Source organism: Oculina patagonica, chromosome 6 (assembly GCF_052425735.1).
Source record: "Oculina patagonica isolate OP01 chromosome 6, crgOcupat, whole genome shotgun sequence".
NCBI lineage: Eukaryota > Metazoa > Cnidaria > Anthozoa > Scleractinia > Oculinidae > Oculina > Oculina patagonica.
The window spans coordinates 33291398-33311674 of record NC_135763.1 but is presented as its reverse complement, the minus strand read 5'-3'; the positions used below and the strand labels follow the sequence as shown (position 1 = coordinate 33311674).

Sequence of the window (20277 nt, the reverse complement as noted above, 5' to 3'; positions counted from 1 at the left end):
CAAATGATTTACAATCACCAAAAGTTAAAAACAGCTCAGTGGTGAATTAAGAGGCCATCAGTTTTCTCGCTTGCAGTTTTCGCTTGTCGTTCGACGTTCGTTTCACGATCGAGGAAAAGAGAAACTACTCGCTTAAGCTAAGTGAATTAAAAAAACACAAATGAAAAGATGATGTTGACGGTAAACTTAAAACTATTAATTGGCTAAAGAGTTAAACAAAATAGCTTGATTCCTCAAGTCTCGATTCTGTCAAAATAAAACTGAAAGAAATTGATTCCATTAATTAAAACCTATTCAGGGCTTGTTATGCTAAAGTTGAACTGAATTAAATGAAGTGCTTTCAAAACGTCAGCTTTCATTATCTGATTATTTAGATTGCCTTATCCGTGAAGTGATACTCTTCAACTGTAAATTTATCTAAGGCTAGCGAATGCAGGATATAAAACTGAATATCAACAGAAACCTCCCTTTCGCAGCGGTTTTGTTACGTAACTGTGATAGAAAAAAGCCATTCCAAAACCGTGTTATAAACCTGTCAACTGGGCAATAAAATTCGCGGCTTCCGGTTTCTGTGTTTGCTGTGACACTACCAGAAATGATGAGAGTTCTGTAATTGGTCCACCCGTCAAATCATAGAAACAAGACACAGAGCATGTGCAGGCAGTCGGTGCCTTATTTGATTATATACGTGGCTTGCGAAATACGCATGCGCGAATCGCAAGCTCGCATTTTTGTTAACAAAAGAATTAATTATTTGCCGGTCGTAGTTTCGGTGAGGAAATGTCGATCTACGATACAACGAAATGGAGGTAGAATTCAATGCGCTGATAACATAATTGTTTCGAGGAGGATTTTTTTTACTTGGCCGCTTTCGAAGGTAAGATGTAATATTCTTCTTAATTATTTTTCATCTCTATTGTTTTCACAAGAGACAGTAGAGTCTGTTTTATATTTCCAACTTGTCTTGTATAGCTGATCTTTAACTGGCAAATTGAACCTTCGCTTTTTAAACTGGCGAAGGCAAATGTATTTAAGCTATATAAGAACGAACAATATTTTACGACGTGAAACGAAACTCTCAATAGAAACTCAAAAATAACTTTCTTATTTCATGGTCGCGTATTTCATAATCGTAAAATACGCGTCGAAGAGTTGATGTGATAAGCAAGACGTTGGGTACTTGAAACAGATGACGAATAAAAGTCTTTTGATTTAAGAATTATTTTCCCGAAAAAGCGAAAGTAGTTTGTAAGTAATTTCAAATCGGTTCTGATAATTTTCAATCTTTGAACGTAAACTTTCCTATGATGACTACTGGTTACCTAACATTTGAAAGAATCAATACAGCACCATTCAAGAATACGGGTTGTGAAATGGTACCATCAACACAACTTTATCAAAACTTCGCCTTCGTTTAGTCATATCCCACTTCCGGGACGCTGTCATGATGAAGATTTGGTTTTAAGCCATACGTTAAGTTCTGTTTTTCATTTTTACGGCAGATTCAACGCAAGAGAGCAGGAGGGAAGACAAGATTTAGATTCCTCTCGATTGAGAGGAACGGGATTTCAACTAGCAGCGGATAAAAGCAACTAGCAATGGCGAATTTGGGGCGGATACACATTATTGCTGTGGTATACTTTGTCCAAGTTATCACAGCTTCGGACGGTAAGTTCTGCTATTTCTGCTACACGTAAAATTCTTTTTCTTGGAAGAAAATATGTGTTTTTATCTAATGTAGGATTTGACTAATTTAAACTGTTCAACTGTCTAATATTGCAGTTGGATAGCGTAAGTAAATGTAGTAACGCCTTATACTTTTGATAATGTTGAAATTATAAGAGAGAAAATGAAAACGAAGAACAAGAAATCGACCAATTCTACCTAAAACTCTATCATGCTATAATAAAGATGGAGACGTTTTGGTTAATTATGACGTTTTCAGCGCGAAATAAAAAGCAGGGGAATTTTAATAGGGAAATTTATTAAAGAATATTTGTGATTTAGCTTTAACATTTTTAGCTTTATGACAAATACATTTTCGCTATATTTAAGAATTTAGGTTTTTTTCTTAACAGTTTTAAAATTTTTGACATTTTTCGTTTCCCGCCTGTATTTAAATATTTGATGAATATATACTTTCAAAAGACAAAAAAGAACTGGTCTAACACTGTTATCAATAGTGCCACCAGATTAAGCAATTTTCTAACTTGCAAAAGTTTTGCGCAAAAAACTCCTTTCGCTTGAGTCCTTGTATTGACGATTTTGAGAGTTTATCTAGTGGAAAGTCATTCAATGGGTTTTCGTTAAAATCTGTCAATATATCATTGGCCACAATCATTTAAATGAATTCGCAAGACATGCTTGAACGCATCTGTAGCTCAGTCAGCTAACCGTGAAGGCGATTAGCAGTTTACCTGCAAAATACAAGCTGCTTTCAAAACCAAAGATCAACTGTCTTTATGAATATGTATTATTGGAGATGTTTTCGAGTAAAACATATTTTGAAACCGTCGCAAATGTTCCGGAGCGTAAGTCGCTAGCGAGCAAAACCAGTTTTTGACTGGCTCTAGCGCTTCTAATGAAATAACGGAGTTAAGATTAACATTTTAATAGACAACTGAGTAACAGTGAAAATACGAAAACCGTGAACACTTGAATTATACTTAGAAAGAAAAATTAGAGAAACTAGTTTTCAAACTGTTCCATAAAAAACTCTTGACTCCATCACTGTCCATGTTTTAACATTTTCCGCCATTTTGAGCTATCATTCGATAGTTTTCTGCAACAATTTTCATTTCCAAGATTAATAAAAGTGTTCACGGTTTTATGATTTTCACTGTAAAAACTGATACGCCTTTCCGATCGATTTATTTTAGCTGAAAGTGCTAAAAGTAACATTCGCTGATTCACTGTTTTGAAAGTGAAAAAAACTCCACTTTTCGGAGAAAATAGATAAGAGGAATTTAGATTTCACAACATTATGAACTTAAAACAAAATACGATGATTTGTGCTTAGATTTCCCATTGTCGCGAACGAACGTTTAGTCAACATGAAGAAACTGGAAAAAACTCATGATATAACGTAAGATTTTTGAAACTGTTTCACAGTTTCGCCTACGACAAGTAACACCGAACTGGCATCTTTCATAGTTGAATAAATAAACCATGTTTATAATGAGAAAACTAATTAAATGGCCTAGCTCCCCAGATGGGATTTTCAGCTAGAAATATCATTTTTAAAGAAGACGGGAGAACTGCTCCTTAAGAAAACGTATGTGAGATTAGACGGAAACGGAAACTGACATCAAACGCAAACCGCATCTGAAACCAGGTGTAACTCGAATCCAGGAAGACCCCACAAGAAGCGTTTGTTCGAACCCTACCGGCTCCAAAATTTAACGTTTAACAAATAATGAAAAACATTATAGATTTTTTCTTTAAATGAAACAAGCTTCTGTAGTAAGTTCATGCATTTGCGAAAAAAGGATAGCTGGATTTTGGGTCATTCGGCTTTGCGGTGGATAATCAATAATTTTCACCAGCGACACAAGCACAAGCGCTAGTACGAGAAAAGGAAAAAAATCGATCCAGCAAATGTGCCTATGATTGCGTCGAAGCCGTTTTCATGGTAAAATAAGAGCTGTTATCCTTGCGCTTGTGCTTGCGTCCCTAGTGAAAACCGGGCTTTATTAAATGTGTCCTGTGAACAGCGTCTATCGTTCGCATCAAACTTAACAAAAAAGTTTGAATTTAATTGTCATTAACGAACTCTGTAAATTTCAATGTGTTCTTCATTTCTATGTTTGGCCAATCTCAAACTTACCAGAGGGTTAAATATAATCCATGGCTGACTTCTAACTGTGGCCTGCATCCATACACATTTCTTACACACGTTACTTATACGTAGCGCACGTGGCTATTCGGAGAGATTAAGCATGACGTTTATTTTTCCCGCGAACGGAAAAAAATCAACTTCTGCCGTCTGCCGTTCGGCGTTTGTACGCGCAAATGGTAGTTTTGTGTTTGTCGTGAATGTGGGATTTTATTTCTCCATTTTTATGAGGGATTCATTTAAATTAAGAATTCGATAAAAAGAAAACAAAATGAAAGGCAAGCGCGTTTGTAGGCTTGATTTCCGCCGCCTCCTCGAGTCCGGTCTTTGTTCCTCCCCGAGAGAGGAGCGCGGGCTCATTTTCCAGAAAAGCGGCTGGAAATCGAGCCTAGCGCGTTTGCCGTTTGCCGTATAACGATCGTATCAAACTAAAATACAAGAAAAAAGCGTTAAACTTCTTTAAGAGCTATCTTAGAGAGTGGTACATCATTAGGCATTTTAACACAATACGGTATGCTGATAGTGCGACACTAAATGGATGCCTTGGGGTTTTCTTTCAGATTCGTGGTGTGTCGATCAGAACGCATGCGCAATGTACGGAAAGGATCATTGCGAGTCATTTGACTGGATAAACCTGAATTGTCCAAAACTGTGTGGACATTGTGGCAACGGTGGGTACAACATAACGTTACTTGGTCTACAGTCTAATGTGTGCTAAGCGCTTGACTGCACGTTTGCTCGCACGGCTGTACTCAACAAATCTTAACACTTAAATCTTTTTCAAGGAATATTTCGTGCGGCAGATTATTTGTTGCCATTTTGGCGGCTGTTTTGTTTGGATGGGAGTACTAAGACTGACATATTCTATATCTCTTTTCCCTCGATTTTTGCTTTATTTAATGGCCTGGCCAAACGAAGACGCAAGTAGACGCCAGTTTTTAAATTGCGTCCATTGGCGTCTCCGATAGGCCAGGACTTACATGCACTTGCGTTCACTTTTGTCGAAATTTAAAAATTGCACGCAAGTCTACCTAGGTTTTTCACCGTTTGGCCACCCAACGCAAGTCAACTGTATTGCAGCGCGCGCAGTAGCATTGAAATGTTTTTTTTTTTTGACAACTTGCGTGCACTTGCAAGTAAACTTGCGAGTTCGTTTGGCCACCAAACGATTACTTGCGTCCACTTGCGTTACCGTTTGGCCAGGGCTTAACGAAACCCTTTTTGTTTTATCTACAGAAGCAGCAACGCTGAAAACAGAAAAAGTTGCAAAATTCATTCCAGCAACAGCACAGCCAACAGTAAATCCATTTAAAGGATGGGAGGACGCTCCTACATCAGTGCCAGACACTTCAAAATTAGTGCCACACAATAATTATACCTACCCTAAAGTAGAATATCAAGGCACTGCTCCACTTATAGCAATTAACGAAATAGCAAATGAAGCAATTTACCCGGAAGTTTCAGTTCCGGTTGATGGTTCACCTTCATATCACTTATACAACAAGACTGTAGCCTCCGAGGGCGTACTTCCGGTTGTGCAAAGCGGCTCTACTTCCGGTTCGGAAATCGGTGTGTATGATTCGTCGACGCCGCAAGAAGTACTTCCGGCGGCGCAGACGGCGACACTGGAACCGACTTCAGAGCCGCTTGTTGTTATGAATGCCAGTGAGCTTGTACCTGTGGAGGAAGTGGATGTGTTGGAAATTAAAGAAAACCCGGACTGGGTTGTGGAAATACCTTCAAATGTGCAACCTGTAGAAAACAACGGTGTGGAGAAAATACATATCTCTTTTATCGACAAAACCAAACCCGTGCAGGGCGTGAACGAGATTACTTTACAACCTCCAGCGGAAGGAAACCAGGAAAATATAAAAATATCTTTTCTTGGAAACAAGACATCCCCAGTATCAGTAAACGGAAATGTTATTGGTTTACAACCATCTGTGGCCGAGTCGGAACATCAAAGTATAAGGATTTCATTTGAGAAAGAGAAAGAAAACGTTGCCCCGACCGGGGTACCGTTAGTATTGGAAGCCACTAGTCACGTGACGGGATCTGGTCCAAGTACTGAGCATGTTCTCGCGACCCCAGCCCCTCCTATGCCCAGCGGTCCTGGAGTAGTGAATCCGTTTGAGGGAGGAGTAGTAGATCAGATTATTAGCAACTCCACAGCAGCTCCGCCGACTCCAAATCAGAACATCACGGTGGATTTTCTTCACAACGCCGAGACTGGTGCTCCTGTGGTACAGCAACCTCACGTGACCATGCAACAACATCGTAAGTAACAGTTTTGTGACTTGTTGTTTGGGTAGAATTAAAAAAAAAAAGAAAAAAAAAGAGTGCGAAATAAAATAGTTAAATGGACAATTAATTTTAATCTTACAATTACGAACGTGAGACAGTAAAGTGATAGAGATCTCTGAAACGTCAGAAGCACGCAAAGAAGACATATTTGGTTTTAAAGAGTTATTGCACTTTCTTCAGGGCTTTAGCTTTTTTCTAATAACAATTAACTTGAGCAATACGTAAGGGAGGCCGACGCCGATATCTCGAACGATCATTTCAACGGCATTTTTCTCCAACCTAGTCCCTTGGTGTTTTCGGCTTAGGGAAGTCTGGACACGGGACGTCACCAGGCTTTCGCGGTCACCAGACTTTGCGCGGTAATGGAGATAAGAACAATTATGAAATTCCTCTTCATAATATCGTTACTTCTAATACAGCTGACAAATCGGAATGAGACTGAATTAAGGAAATGTTCACTTAGTATCTAACAGAAGCTGTCTTCAAAATTTAAAGTGCGACTAGTATTTTTACATATTATTGTTATTGCTATCGAAAACCTAAATGGCTAAGCACTATTTCATATGAAGGAAGCAGAAAAGGCTTTATACGGTGAAAAAAAGAATGTGACTCAATCAGTAGGTGTCACTACCGGCAAAGCAATAAAGGTTACCGTTTGGTCGTCAGCCCCCTAAAAGTTTCCATTTTAAACTCATGAAGACAAATCATTTTCTTGTTAAACAAAACGTTTTCGCCGCCTAACATTAATTTTTAAGCATGCTTAGTTTTGATTTATCCAAATGTTGAACTGCGCTTGGCAGTAAGCATAAAGCTTTTGCCTTTGTATGTACTCAATTGTCTTAGCAAACAATTCCGCGTTAGACTCGCACTGTTTTGCTAGGATTTACGGGTGACCATTGATGCGTTGTTTAGCCACACCGGTCAATCCCGGTACATTAATGTTAATGAATGCAAAGCTCGTGGAGGTGTTTTCCATGAGGACTAAAATGAGAACGACAAGTCTGGGCCGGCGGAAAGAATGAAAAATAATTTCCAACTTCAAGTGATTTTCCTGTCACTTGCACTGCTCAAGATCGCCGGTCAAAGTAAGCCTAATGCACTAGTGTTTAGTTGTTTTAACTCGAGAAGGAACTGTTAATATGCGCTGACCTCAAAGATCACTATTTAGTTAGGTTGCAAAATCTATTCACTGCAGCGACGGACGGTCGTCTCGAATAATTTAGCCGTTTTTTAGTCTCAGGAATATATCTCACAATTATGCGAGTGCAAATATGATTTTCATTCTGAAGCCTGTGTATTTATTATACTGTGTGGAAATTGTGACAGCTTAAGAGGTTCGTTCAAAACCGCAACAGCAAATTCATTGATTGTCTTGCATGTTCTAACCTTAAATTACAAAAAAATAGCTAGCCACTAAAACCATCTATAATATTAGTTTGTTGGAATACAGTCAATTATCAGGGAGTTGTAGTTACCTTATTTATGAGATACGAGTTCACGTATTTAACGATAACTTTATTATTTTACCATAGTTGTCTATAATTGGTAGGTAAATTTCCTAAACAGCTTCTTACTTTAGCTGTTCGTAGTTTTAATTGTCCACTTCTTTTCGCTAATGATAACTTGTAGTGTATAGCTAACAGTTGTTCACTGAATTAGTGGTGAATAGCAAAGCCGATATTTACCCAGCAACTTAACGTAACGAGGTAAACATCCTTCTCACATTTCACCAACACTGGGGTGAATATGTGATTTGGTGAACGCCAAGGGCAAAAAGAGTACATTTTGTTGGAAAATAAAAAGTTCGAAAACTTGCAGGACAGTTCGCACACGATTTGCAGATCAGCAAATAGTGAAAAATGCACCTACGTTAAATAGCCAATCAGGGCGCATAAACTTCATTTACCGATTTGGTATCCACTCATTCTCTTGTCTTAGATTAGTGAAGAATAATAAGAGATTCATTGTAGATTTTTCATTGCCAAGATATTTAAGAGGGTGTACGTAATGAAGCCTAAATAATGTGCGCTTTTTAACATAAAAATCATATTTTGATCAACAGCTGTCGTGGAACAGAACGCTACAGATGTGCCAAACGTTTATGGTAAGTTCTTGGTGGAGGTGGATAAAGTTTTATATCTTAATTGTGTATTCCTGTTGGTTCTATTGGTGGTCCGGGCCTCAAATGTACTAATTTGGGGTATAGTTAGTGAATTAATAAAGATGAAAGTCTCGACGGGAATCGAACCCATGGCCTCCCAGATACCGGTTGGGCGCTCTAACCAACTGAGCTACGAGAGACTCGTTGTGAGCTGGGCCATTTACTAGGTTGATATGTGACACGCGTCCTGTATACTGCTAGGATCAGCAACGTCTATAGCAACAAGGGTGTAGTAAATGATAAAGATGTATTTCTTTTCGTATCGTCTTCGGGAATTGCCGGTGGTTTGCCGCAAACTTAGAAAAAGCTCTCTTTTTTCCAGTTGTAGCAGTTTCCAACCTTATCATAAAAGTTTATTAAAGAACAATTTCTCATCGATTGGTCCAATGTTGATATTGGAACTAAGGGTTCATTATGAATAAGTTAAGTAACATGCTTAAATGTAACACGTCCTTGTTCTCCATAGAAACGTGGTGTAACGACGACCCTGTCTGCGCTAAATACACAGAGGCGAACTGTAATGAAGGCTGGCTGAAAGTTAACTGCCCGAAGAAGTGCAAAATATGTGGCAATGGTCAGTAATGACTCTCTTCCTTGCTTTTTGGATAGAATCACATTGCTAAACAAGAAACAGTATCTAACTATAACTTATAACAATTTGTGCGCGCCAGTAGTTCAATTGCAGACTTGTAAACAACCGATAACATACACTAAGCAACTGTTCAAAGGTATGGGAAGTTATCTACTCGTACAAGATTTGCGTGCATGGTTGAAAATCAAGAGATCTCAAGAAATGTAAAATTGTGTGCATTGTACTCTTGGATTTACTGTAGTAACCGAGACCCGCGCCGTCGTTCCGCTAAACTTGTGGCTAGAATTATAGCAAAGCTCTCTTATCTTACAGCGACAGCCTCTCAGGCAACGCCGCCGCAACAAGTCAGCAACGAAGCGACAAACAAGGCAACGGAAAAACCCTACACCGAGCTGTCAGTCACAGTACCATCAGAAGTAACGAAATCTCTTGAGACGTCAAGAAAGCCTGTGCTGGTGAACATCAAAGGTGAAAATGGTAAACCGGTCTTGGCAGACGAGACGACAAACAAGGCACCCATGGTGGAGACGATTGTAGTGAAGCTTCCCGCTAACATAAAAGCTGAAGACGAAAATGCCACTCAGGTCAAGATAAAAGGTCCCGCGAAAAATCATATTAACGTCTCTATGAGTCATGGAACGACCATCCTCGAAATACCAGAAGGTAACAAGAAAAAAGATGTTGCTGATTTTTTGAGACAAAGAGGTCGCGTTATTAAGTGTATGTGATTTGTTTAGTAGCTTCGTTTCCAGGGTGACAGAAGGCCCTTGGTACTAATGGTGATTCGTAGCTCCAGCGATCTGGTTAAACACAAATGCATAAACAGTAAAGGAAAGAGATCTGCTTTGAGGATAAAGAATTAAAAAACTGCTCAATCAAATTTTTAAATAAAAATAAATAAATGGGAATTTGCAGTAGTAAATTTCCATTTGTCACTTAATGGGAATAACAACTTAACAGTTTGAGAAAAGAAATTAAGAAAGTAAATTTATTTGTTTCTCTCCATGAACGAATGGAATGAAAGTAATGATGAAATATTTTAATAAATTTGACGTTGTTTTTTTGCATAACGTTTTAGCTCCTTGGTGTAATGACAAGAGTGAATGTTCACGGTACGCTTTAAACCAGTGTAATGACGAGTGGGTTCAACTGAACTGCCCACGAAAATGCCAATTCTGCCGACGTAAGTAGTCATTACTGAGTTAAAAAGTAAACCATTTGTTTAGACATCTGTTGTTCTTTCTCCTGAGAAGTGTGTATGCATTGCGTGCCTGTTTGGACACTTTTTTGCGAGGAGACTGGATTCAACACAACAAACATGGCGGACGAGGCGCGCAAAATTCAATGCTAGCGCCTTTTAGCTGATCATGGCCCAAAGCATTGGCAAACACAGGCAGAATATTAGCTTAGAGATGGGATATGATGCTTTAGGAGAGCAAATGATGCCGCAGCGAGGAGAAGAAGAAGAAGAAGAAAACAATCGCCTGCGCAATGTCGGTCAGTCGGTGTCCGTGCGTAATATTTTGTTCCATTGTAATTTTCAGCTGTTTGTAAAGATAATCCTGAATGCAGTCGATACTCGACTGAAAGCTGTGAAAACGCATGGATGAAAACAAACTGCAAGAAAAAGTGCGGATTCTGTGAAGGTAAGTGGATTGTGGATTAGATAACTGTGCCGACTGAAGGTATGGGTAATTTCAATGTCAGCTATTAATTATCCGAGTCGAACTTGTGTTAAATTAAGACTTAAGCTTACAACAAAACTTACTTAGCTGGGAAATGTATAAGCTTACCTCAATACAAATCATGATCAATGGAGTTGAAACGAACCAAGATGAAAACCAGGAGACAGCATAACAATACAGACTGCAACAGATTGCAACCTCGTTCCCAGGGTCTTTCTCTCTCTCCATTTTGGGTGCGAGGGAGGGGGAGACCCTGCAGGGAACGAGATAGTCCATCAGCTGAGATCCGAAAATTTGGGTTCATGGCTCACTTTCGGGGAACAAACGAAACATGTCTTATCTTTATCCTTGCCTATTGAGCATCACAAAAATGTATGATAGCAAGGTTGGAACGGTAGCTTTCACTTATAAATCGAATTTTAAATTGGCTCCCCTATACGCTTCTTAATTTGGCCGCCATCTTGGATTTTTGGGGTGAAAAAGCTACAAAGCTGCCTGCATTCTTTAGTTTTAACGTAAACGAATCGCTTTCAAACGCAAAGTTAAAACTTATTGGAACTAACAACATGATTTCGTTCATTCTAGTGTTTCAAAAACAACAACGTGATGTCATATGTGACATCGCCACGGCTGATTATTGTTCACAATATGACTGTTTGTACCACAAAATAAAGCAAAAAGTGCAGATTTAAAAATTATTTCACGAAGAAAAGAGAGCGCGTAGATAAAATACCATTGCCATTCAAGTGTCTTGAATAAATCCCCCTAAAAAACAATCGTCATTTTCCAACCCAGCCCTTTATTTCAAACATATTGTCCCACGGACATGCAAAGTACTTTAAAAAAGATGGAAGAGGTGCGAAGACCAGAAAAGTGGAGCTTTGCCAACGTACGAAACGTACGTCCGAGCTATGGCGATTAGCGGGGAGGAGTTACAGTATCCGAGGTGATCATTAAAGATACGAAAGCATAAGTGTATCAGCTGTACGAGAAGACGTGTCAAAGTGTGGATGTGCTGTGCTATGAGATTCACGGCGCCAGGGAAAGTGAAGCCAGAGAAAAGTTAACGGCGCCCGGGAAAGTAAAGCCAGAGGTTCTCCCACCACGCGAGGCATCTCCACTAACCGAGCTCAATGTTACAAGAGGAAATTTTCAAGCCACAATCTAGAGAAGAGCTAATACTGAATGGTTCTCTTCCGGTAATTCCTTCAACGCTCCAGAAGAGTTGACAGAAGCATAGCAGCAGTGAAGGAGGACTTTATACGAGCGTGGCGATTCTGTCTGTTCTGTACTCAACAATCTCTTAACTGAGCCCTATTCTAACCTTATGCGTGGACGTAGCTATGTAATCTGTTTTGGGGTATACTGATTAATGGTGTAGTATACTTGAAAAAACGTAGCATTGCGATGGAACGCCTTTATGGTAATTTTGTTATTTTAGATGATTGAGGAGCAAAAGGAAAACGAGCTGAAAAACAAAATGGCGGACATTGCGACCTCATTTATTGCGTACTTTGCTTTTAATACCGTACACAATGCTAAAATAATGTCCCGAATATGTACTCTCAAATATATATCTAAGCAAAAAATCAGTAAGTATTTAAGAACGAATAAAAAAAATTAAGGATTTTTCTTTTAAAATCCAAGATGGCGGCCAAAAGAAGGATATGAGAGCAAATTTCAAATTCGATTTACACAGTGAAAGCTACCGTTTTATCCTTGCTATCACACATTTTTATGATGCTTAATAGTCAAAGAGTAATATTAGACAAGTTGCGTTTGTTCCCCTAAAGTGAGCCATACAACCCCACTAGCTGATGGACTAAGACTGTACAGACTGATGGTCACTAAAACATAAAGTAACACTCAGCCGAAGTATGCATAAAGCTTTATATTTGATCAGTTGAATCCAGATAATTGTTCTCTAAACAAAACGGAGACGTGGACATGAAGATGCAACTCTTCCAACTAAAAGGGGAGGTTGTGGTGAAGGGTGGGAGGGGGGGGGGGTGGAGACAAAAAGACAGAACAAACTGAGGGTAAATTTCAATTGACCTCTTAGTGTGTAAACTCAGCTGGCAGTTTTCATGATTACGGATCTTCTACTGATAAAATTAAGTTGGCTGTCTGTATAAATTCTGATAAGTAAAAAAGGCTACACTATCTTTAAATATGTGTGCTTAAAATAACTTCTGTTAGTGCTGTTCAGTAAATGATTAACACTGAATATAAATCTAATGTAATTTACTGCTAATGTTTTTCTTTTCCTTATTTGACTTATTAATGAAGTGAAACTGGCATACAAATAACTAATAAATAATTTGAAATAGCACTGTTGGTTAACTACTAATTCCACTTGCTAACATCTACTGACTTTTCAGAAAAAATGCTAATATGGATGGCTTAAATTCTTGTAAACCTAAAACTTTAAAAAATTAAACTCATTGGAATACAGAATGACAAACATACATGAGAAGGGGGGTGAATAGGGGTATGCAAATCTGCCGATCTGTTATAATTTAATATCTGAATCTGTCAATCCATTGAAAACAGGGTCTTCAAACCGAATCTACTTATTATTTTTCAAACGGATTTGTGCATGTCCCACAGGTAACATGTCACAGCTCCCTGGCCTTGGCCAATGGAGTGTTACCATTTTGTGACATGCGTCAAGTCTTCACTCTTGACAAAACAAAACAAAACAAAAATAAAACAAAGCATTTCTGACGATTGTTTAGATCCACAATCTGAACATATTTATTACAAGCCACATCCAAAATCCCGGCCCAAAAATGGATGAAACTGCAATCCACTGCAATTGCAGGATCTGCAAATCAGTTAAAATTTTGCTCTGAATCCGAAATCTGAGCGAAATTATTGTCAAAATCTGCTGATCCGCTGACCTATTCACCCCCCACGATGAGCTGTATGAAACCATGAATTGAGCTATTACCAAAAGAGAGGATTTCAAATGTTTGCTTTCACTGGACCTCAACATTGACATTTATCACTGGAGTTCAAAATTCTGCCCTCTCAATCACCTTTCTCGATTTTAGGATTAGAAAACCTTGGAAAAGATCAAACTGAAGGTGAGAACTTATTGGACTGGTCATTTATCGTCACCAATCATCTTTACACCCTTAAATGTAAATTTGGTAATGTAAACTTTGACTAAATACCACCAAAATAAAACAAAGGAAAAATTAAAAAAAATATGAGTTAAATTAAATTAAAAACATAAATAAATTCAATTTAAATGAAAAAAGAAATTTGTAATTTCCATGTTGAAGTTATGCCATCCTTAACCATCCTTTGCATTTAACACTAACCACTAACAATTTAATCTTTACTTATATTTCTCTATTACTCTCATGCGCCATATAAATGCTTTTAATGCCGACGTTCTTTAATCTTTCTGTACCTGAGGGTGCCATTTGTTTTTATCCCTAAAATGATGAATAATTTTTCCTGTCAGGTCCTTGTGCTTCAAAGGATCATGAAGATTGCAATACTTACCCAATGTACGCATGTCACAATGAGTGGCTGATTAGGAACTGCAAAAGAAAGTGTGGTCTATGTCAAGGTATCTTCAATTGGATCTTTTAATAATATTGCGATCGTCTCTGAGTACAACATTCGCCTGAGCATATGACGATTGAGCTAGATAACTCGTTTATTAACTGGTTTACATGAGCTAATCCAAGATTAGCCAGTTTTAATAAGGTTGCCTTTGATAACAACACTACAATAGTAGCAAGATCAATGTCAATACAAATTTTAAAATTACAGGCACTCTTTACTTACAACACTTTACATTCAATTTTAGCTCCAACCCAGGCTCCAGTTGGTTTGGTTGCACCTACAGCCCCACCCACTCATGGTAAGAAATTTCTCAGTTGTTTGAATCTTTTTTAGCGCTCGCTTAAACTGCTATTTCGTATTGTCCAATTTGTTTCACGACAATTGATCAACCAAACAGCTCTACATCAAGCCTTTAAGATCACTCACTGTTTCTGCATCGAGAAACAAAAAAATGCTGCCGTCCGAAGACAGCGCCAGTTACGGTAAAATGCAAGCAAACAAAGCAGAACAAAGGAACACTTCATTATTTGTAAACAACCGGTTCCTTTTATTTAGGCAATGAAAACTTTCCTGAGTTGGCAGGAAATTAAAGCTTTTCGTAAGCACATTGGAGTGAAAAGTGAAGCCCGTTTCTAAATGGAAAAAAAAACCACAGACGTTATATTATCTCCGAAAACTTGCGTTTTTAACATAATTTAATATCACTTTCTTTCGTCTTTTGTTAGCCAATGAAACGAAGGTTGTACGACCTCCAGGACAAGCAAGTAAGTTGTAATTCTTCTGATTTCTATCTTTCCAGTTTTTTGTTTTCTATTCAGACACACGAAGAAGTTTTGTCTCTCTGAAGCTGAACTTAAATAAAGCGCTTGAGGACCCTAGTTTAAAAGACGACAATATAATCGATTTGTTTAGAAATTTATCTTGTAAACAAGTATGAGATTGGTTGATAACTGTTTCGTATTTGTTATTTTATTTCAGATTGTTATTATGATGGTATTTTACATGAACACGGCGAGCGCTGGTCACCAGGCCCCTGTACTCCTGAATGCAAATGCGATGATGGCAAAATCCGCTGTACATTGATTGAGTGTCCAGAACTCAGCTGCAGTAATCCTGTAAAGAAGCGATGGAAGTGTTGCCCGGAGTGCCCGGTGAAAGAAGGTGAAAAAACGGCCTTGGCGTTTCTGCTTTTTATGTTTTTTCCTAATCGTGTATCAGAAAGTCTGCATCTAAAAACTGACAGAGCCTGCGATTCTCGCGATAGTTGTTGCTTGGCAACATGACATCACCATAGTGACAAGCTGACGCAAGAACAGATTGCCCGTGCTATTTCTGATTGGACGATAATATTCAAAAACTTTTGACTGGCACTTTCACCATGAATAGTAGAATATCAATTAATATCAATTAATCAATAAACTTTATTTAAATTCGGATTTACAGAGTAGCAATAAAATGCTAATTTCCCCGAATGAAAACAAAAACAACAAGGTCTTCTGCTGTCCATACTTTCGCTGAATGGGATGCCGTAAGTTGGTATCTTAACTAAACCTCCAGTTCAAATATAAGCGCGGTCACACCAGAAATTATTTTTCACAATATCGTTAACTGCATCTTGTTCTCACTTACTGACTGTTTTACGTTCGCAGGTCTGAACGCGCGCTGCGTGGAAACGGAAGGCGGAACAAGTAAAGGGGCATGCTGCGTGTTTCCGTTTATCTATCATGGAACCCAGTACTTTGAGTGCACCGACAAAGATGTCCATCAACCTTGGTGTGCTACAACATCTAACTATGACATTGACGGCATGTGGGGACACTGTCTCGGTAAGGGCCGACGATTTACACGGTACTTCCTAGCATGCCACAAGCTTACGACAGGCCTACGACATGACTTAAGACCATTTACACGCGCACGCGTCTTTCGTAAGGATGTGGTAGGTTCATTTCCCCCACGCGATTCGTGTTGTAGTCATGGCGTAAGCGTGTCGCATGCAAAAATCGTGGGCAAAATCGTACCGTTGAATTCGCCCTTAGAAAATCATGCAGATACTTTGTTTACCAGCCACGTGGGTAGTATTCCATTCTTTGAGTGGCTTGGAGAGCTTACCTCATTTGTACGATGTGATTTTTAATAGAACTCTTTGAGAGCGCTAGTATGAGCTTTGCAATCGCTTTTCTTAGTTTGAACTCAGTCTTAAATTTTATCTTCCAGGCGATACTCGAGAAACCACCGAAGCACCCAAGACAACTAAATTCACATCAACCGAAAGACAAGAGACTACTTCTGGAACTCAGGCCGCATCCGAGTCCACTTCCGTCACTGAAGGTCACGTTACAGGTCACGCAACGCACGCATCAGGGACAAGCGCAGGAACAGAAACTCCTCTGTCAGACGAATATCAGCCTTCCTCTACAGTAGGAACCACGCCCATGCCATCAACATTTGCGGGTAAGATACAGGGTAGTCTCTTGCACGGTCGCGCGCCTACCCCCTCCTCTGTCTATAGAAGTTTCTTTCTTCCCACCCCCACCCCCTTGCGTTCGGGCTTGTTCAACTCCCACTGCGGTTTAAGTTTTGCCTGCACGTTTTTGACGCACTCAAAAAGGGTCTGTAAAAAAAGAAAGCTCTTTATTTAAAGAGGGTGGCACTTAATAGTGTACAATACTAATAAACTTGTGGCCCTTTATATAAAACTAAACAAAAAACTGTAAAAACTACAAAGTTAAAAACTATATACAATACTATTTATAATATTCTAGATTAACGGGCTAAGTGACTTAAAATAACGGAAAATTAAGTCTACTAGTAATTATACTGGAACGTATAAATGAAACAAAGACAACTTAAGAAACGTAGAATGACAAAGAAACAGAGCAACAGGCCACTTCCAAGTTACCCTTTGACTCTGTTTTAAAACGAGACTACGCGGGAAACCATTCAAAACCATTCAAATAAAAATGAGTTTGATTTGCATGAAAATGGACCTGTAGGTGAAACGCATTTTCATATGAATGGTTTCGCACGTAGACTCGTTTTGATAGAGAGGCAAAGGGTAATTGGGAAATGGTTTATTGTTTAGCACTCAAATTACCACTATAGAGTAGAAACCTCAAATACAAATCTTGATCGTTGTTTACTCGTGTCCACAGCTCCGGTCACTGGAGTCTACTCTGATTGGTCCCATTGGTCATCGTGCTCAGCGACCTGCGGAGGAGGGACACAGGAGAGAACACGAAAATGTACCTTCCCTAAAGACACCAAGGGTGGTGTGGATTGTTCCTCTCTGGGTCCCTCGCTGGAGACTCGAGAATGTAACGCGCTGTTGTGCCCAGGTAAGCCCTAAGATTTTACGCGACATTACCAGATATGCAGCTTTAGACCTAGCATGCAGCTTTAGACCTACAATGAGCGCCAAATGTGTTGAGACAGTCGGCACTTTTTGAGTACCTTGGACAAATTTTACCCCTCACCCCTTCAATATAACCCCCTCCCCCCGAAACAATGTTGTATTTGTTATCTGCAAGACTTGCCTTGTTTGAGTACAACATTGAAAAGGGGGGAGGGGGGAGTGGTTCAGAAGCGGCAGCAGATTAAAGGTGAAAAAAAGGGAATTTTAAATTAGTATCAATTTCATCCAACTGTCTCAAGAACTTTTGACGCCCATTGTAGCTTTTTCTTTGCGGCGGAACGTTGTCAATTTCGACTTTGAAACCAGCTTTTTAAACCTGTAAACAGGTTAAATTTTAAATTTAAACAAGTTTTGTTTTGAAGAGATGCTTTCATCGCTAGGCGCGTGTGCAAGCAATAACGTTAGCCTACTCGATTCCAGAAAGTGAGCAGATGGCTCTTGTGAATTTTGTAATTTTTTCATTTCCTTCAAACGCCGGTGTTCTGGTTGTTGCGTCTTTCTTTTGTCTTGTTGAATTTTCTTCAAGCATGTTGAATTTTTTTTCTGGTTCACAGAGGATGGTGCGTACTCAAAATGGAGCGATTGGTCTGACTGTGACGTCACTTGCGGAGGAGGACTGATGCAGAGATACAGAAGCTGTAACACTCCCTCCCCGTCCAATGGTGGCCGTGACTGTGCCACAAAAGGCTTGGGCCCTGCCATGGAGTCTAAAGCTTGCAACCTTATAGCTTGTCCACGTAAGTTTTTTTTTCATGTTAGGAAGATAAAAAAGTCCACTTGTCCAAGTCTCAGGTCTGTTCGGTATTCCTTACTCGAGTTAACCGTCAAAATGTTCAACATAAATTAAGAGAGTACAGTATGGAAACACCATGTTGGGGCCCGTGCGGTGGGGCACCAACATGGCGGCTGAAAATTAATTGCAACATCTGACATTCACTTCTCCTATAAAAAGCGGTCAGTTCACCCTCATAAACAAGTAAACATTCGCATTAACACTTCTCGCAAGACCTCAACTGCTCAGATTGTTAAAAATAACAGGATGAGGCATTTTTTAAGCATACGTGACAGCCTTCTGGCGGCCATCTTGATGTTGTGTGGCGTGAAACTCCGAAATTCAAAATGCTCTATCTTAAAGACGGCGGATGCCATCGAGATGAAAACCTTCAACAAGATATTTATTAAGGACGTCTAATAGCCAGTGACGGATAAACTCTCAGGGGTCTCGCGATTCTGGATTTTAGAATTTTGATGATTTTTTAATTTTGGATTTAGAATTTTGATGACGTCAGATGAGAACTAAGAACTATCGATACATTGTTTGATACAGGAACAGTTTACGTTCATTTGTGGGCATAAAAAATCAAAAATCAATTTGATGGTGTTGGTGGTGAACTGTCGCCAAAGGGTAGAATAATGCTTTTCTGTCACCGTTCTAGATGATGGTGGTTACACTGATTGGACCGGCTGGTCACAGTGCGACAAGACCTGCGGAGACGGGAAAAGATACAGAACACGACAATGTACCAATCCCCCGCCAGCTCACGGTGGACATGATTGCTCGTGGTTTGGGGACGACAGGGAAGTCTCTAACTGTAACGACGGACCGTGTGAAGGTGCGAAACTTCTTCTAGTTCTCGATGAGTTGGGTTTAAAAACACTTTTTCATTCAATCTAAAGACGGCCGGGTTGTTCGAAAGCCGATTTACACTAACCCAGGATTAAAAGTTGACCAAGGGTTCAATTTCTCTTGTTTAAAAGTGCTTTTATTGCTTAAGTTTTGTGGAGTTTGAGATAAGTCGATGTCAAAACTGGAAAACAAAAAATATAAACAGAAAAACCCTTATTGAACATTAAAGAACTAACATCAAAATTCACGCTAATCCTGGATTAAGCTTAGTCGTGCTTTGAATAACCCAGTTCGAACTGAGCGATCAAGATCCTTTAATGAAAGGCGCTTTGTCACGCATTTTATCGGATTTTTGAACAGCCAAAATTTATATCTGTGTCGTAAAAAGCCCGGCTAAAAATAATGGTCCATTTTTATAAAAAAAATTGCTACATTAGACTAAGAGCACTGAAACTGTTAAAGAGCGTCTTTGGTTGCGGATGGCTTGGAAATGGAAATGGATTGCAATATGAAAAATCAAGGCTCAACTTCAGTTGCTTCCGCACGTCGCCGTAGCTTGATTTCTATCCGCAAATAAAGGTTATATCTTCCTTTAGATGTTCAAAGATGATGTTTTTCCTGGATTAAGTGGCCTACCACTAATTTCAGAACAGTTTGGAACAAAAATTTGCGAAATTCCCCGAACGTAGCCCCTAAAGATCAGTATTTATTTAGCTCTTCATTGTTTTGTTTCCTGTAGTCGACGGTGGCTATACTGATTTCACTGAGTGGTCAGCGTGCAGCCGCAGTTGCGGCCCAGGAGTGACATCGAGGCATAGAACTTGTTCCAATCCCTCTCCCACCGCGGGCGGAAAAGACTGCACTAACTTGGGACCAGCATTTGAACAGCGCTCGTGTCTTCTGGCTGAATGTCCAGGTGTGTAATAAACTAAATCATTTCGTTGAAAAATGGCGCTCAAACTTTCTATTTGCGAGGTATTTTTTTATCAAGTCCGTTAGATCACACACACTGGCTAGCGTTTATTCCAGGTCTTATCTCAATGACAATAGCAATAATATCATTCAAAAGACGTTCAAAT

The 20277-nt window shown here is 39.3% G+C and overlaps 1 protein-coding gene across 1 annotated transcript in view; it reads left to right on the top strand.

The window, feature by feature from the left end:
• The first annotated feature begins 762 nt into the window (after positions 1–762).
• The window catches only part of LOC144656629 (uncharacterized), a 54488-nt gene continuing 34973 nt past the window's right edge, over positions 763–20277 (top strand). The window contains 20 exon segments of the mRNA XM_078516872.1: positions 763–877; positions 1503–1668; positions 4396–4506; positions 5072–6112; positions 8202–8243; positions 8767–8874; positions 9205–9555; positions 9971–10075; positions 10437–10538; positions 13634–13666; positions 14053–14160; positions 14404–14457; positions 14885–14923; positions 15138–15320; positions 15809–15985; positions 16374–16610; positions 17312–17494; positions 18126–18308; positions 19008–19184; positions 19938–20114. Of these exon segments, the coding sequence (XP_078372998.1) occupies positions 1599–1668; positions 4396–4506; positions 5072–6112; positions 8202–8243; positions 8767–8874; positions 9205–9555; positions 9971–10075; positions 10437–10538; positions 13634–13666; positions 14053–14160; positions 14404–14457; positions 14885–14923; positions 15138–15320; positions 15809–15985; positions 16374–16610; positions 17312–17494; positions 18126–18308; positions 19008–19184; positions 19938–20114 (3481 nt within the window). The 5' untranslated portion in view covers positions 763–877; positions 1503–1598.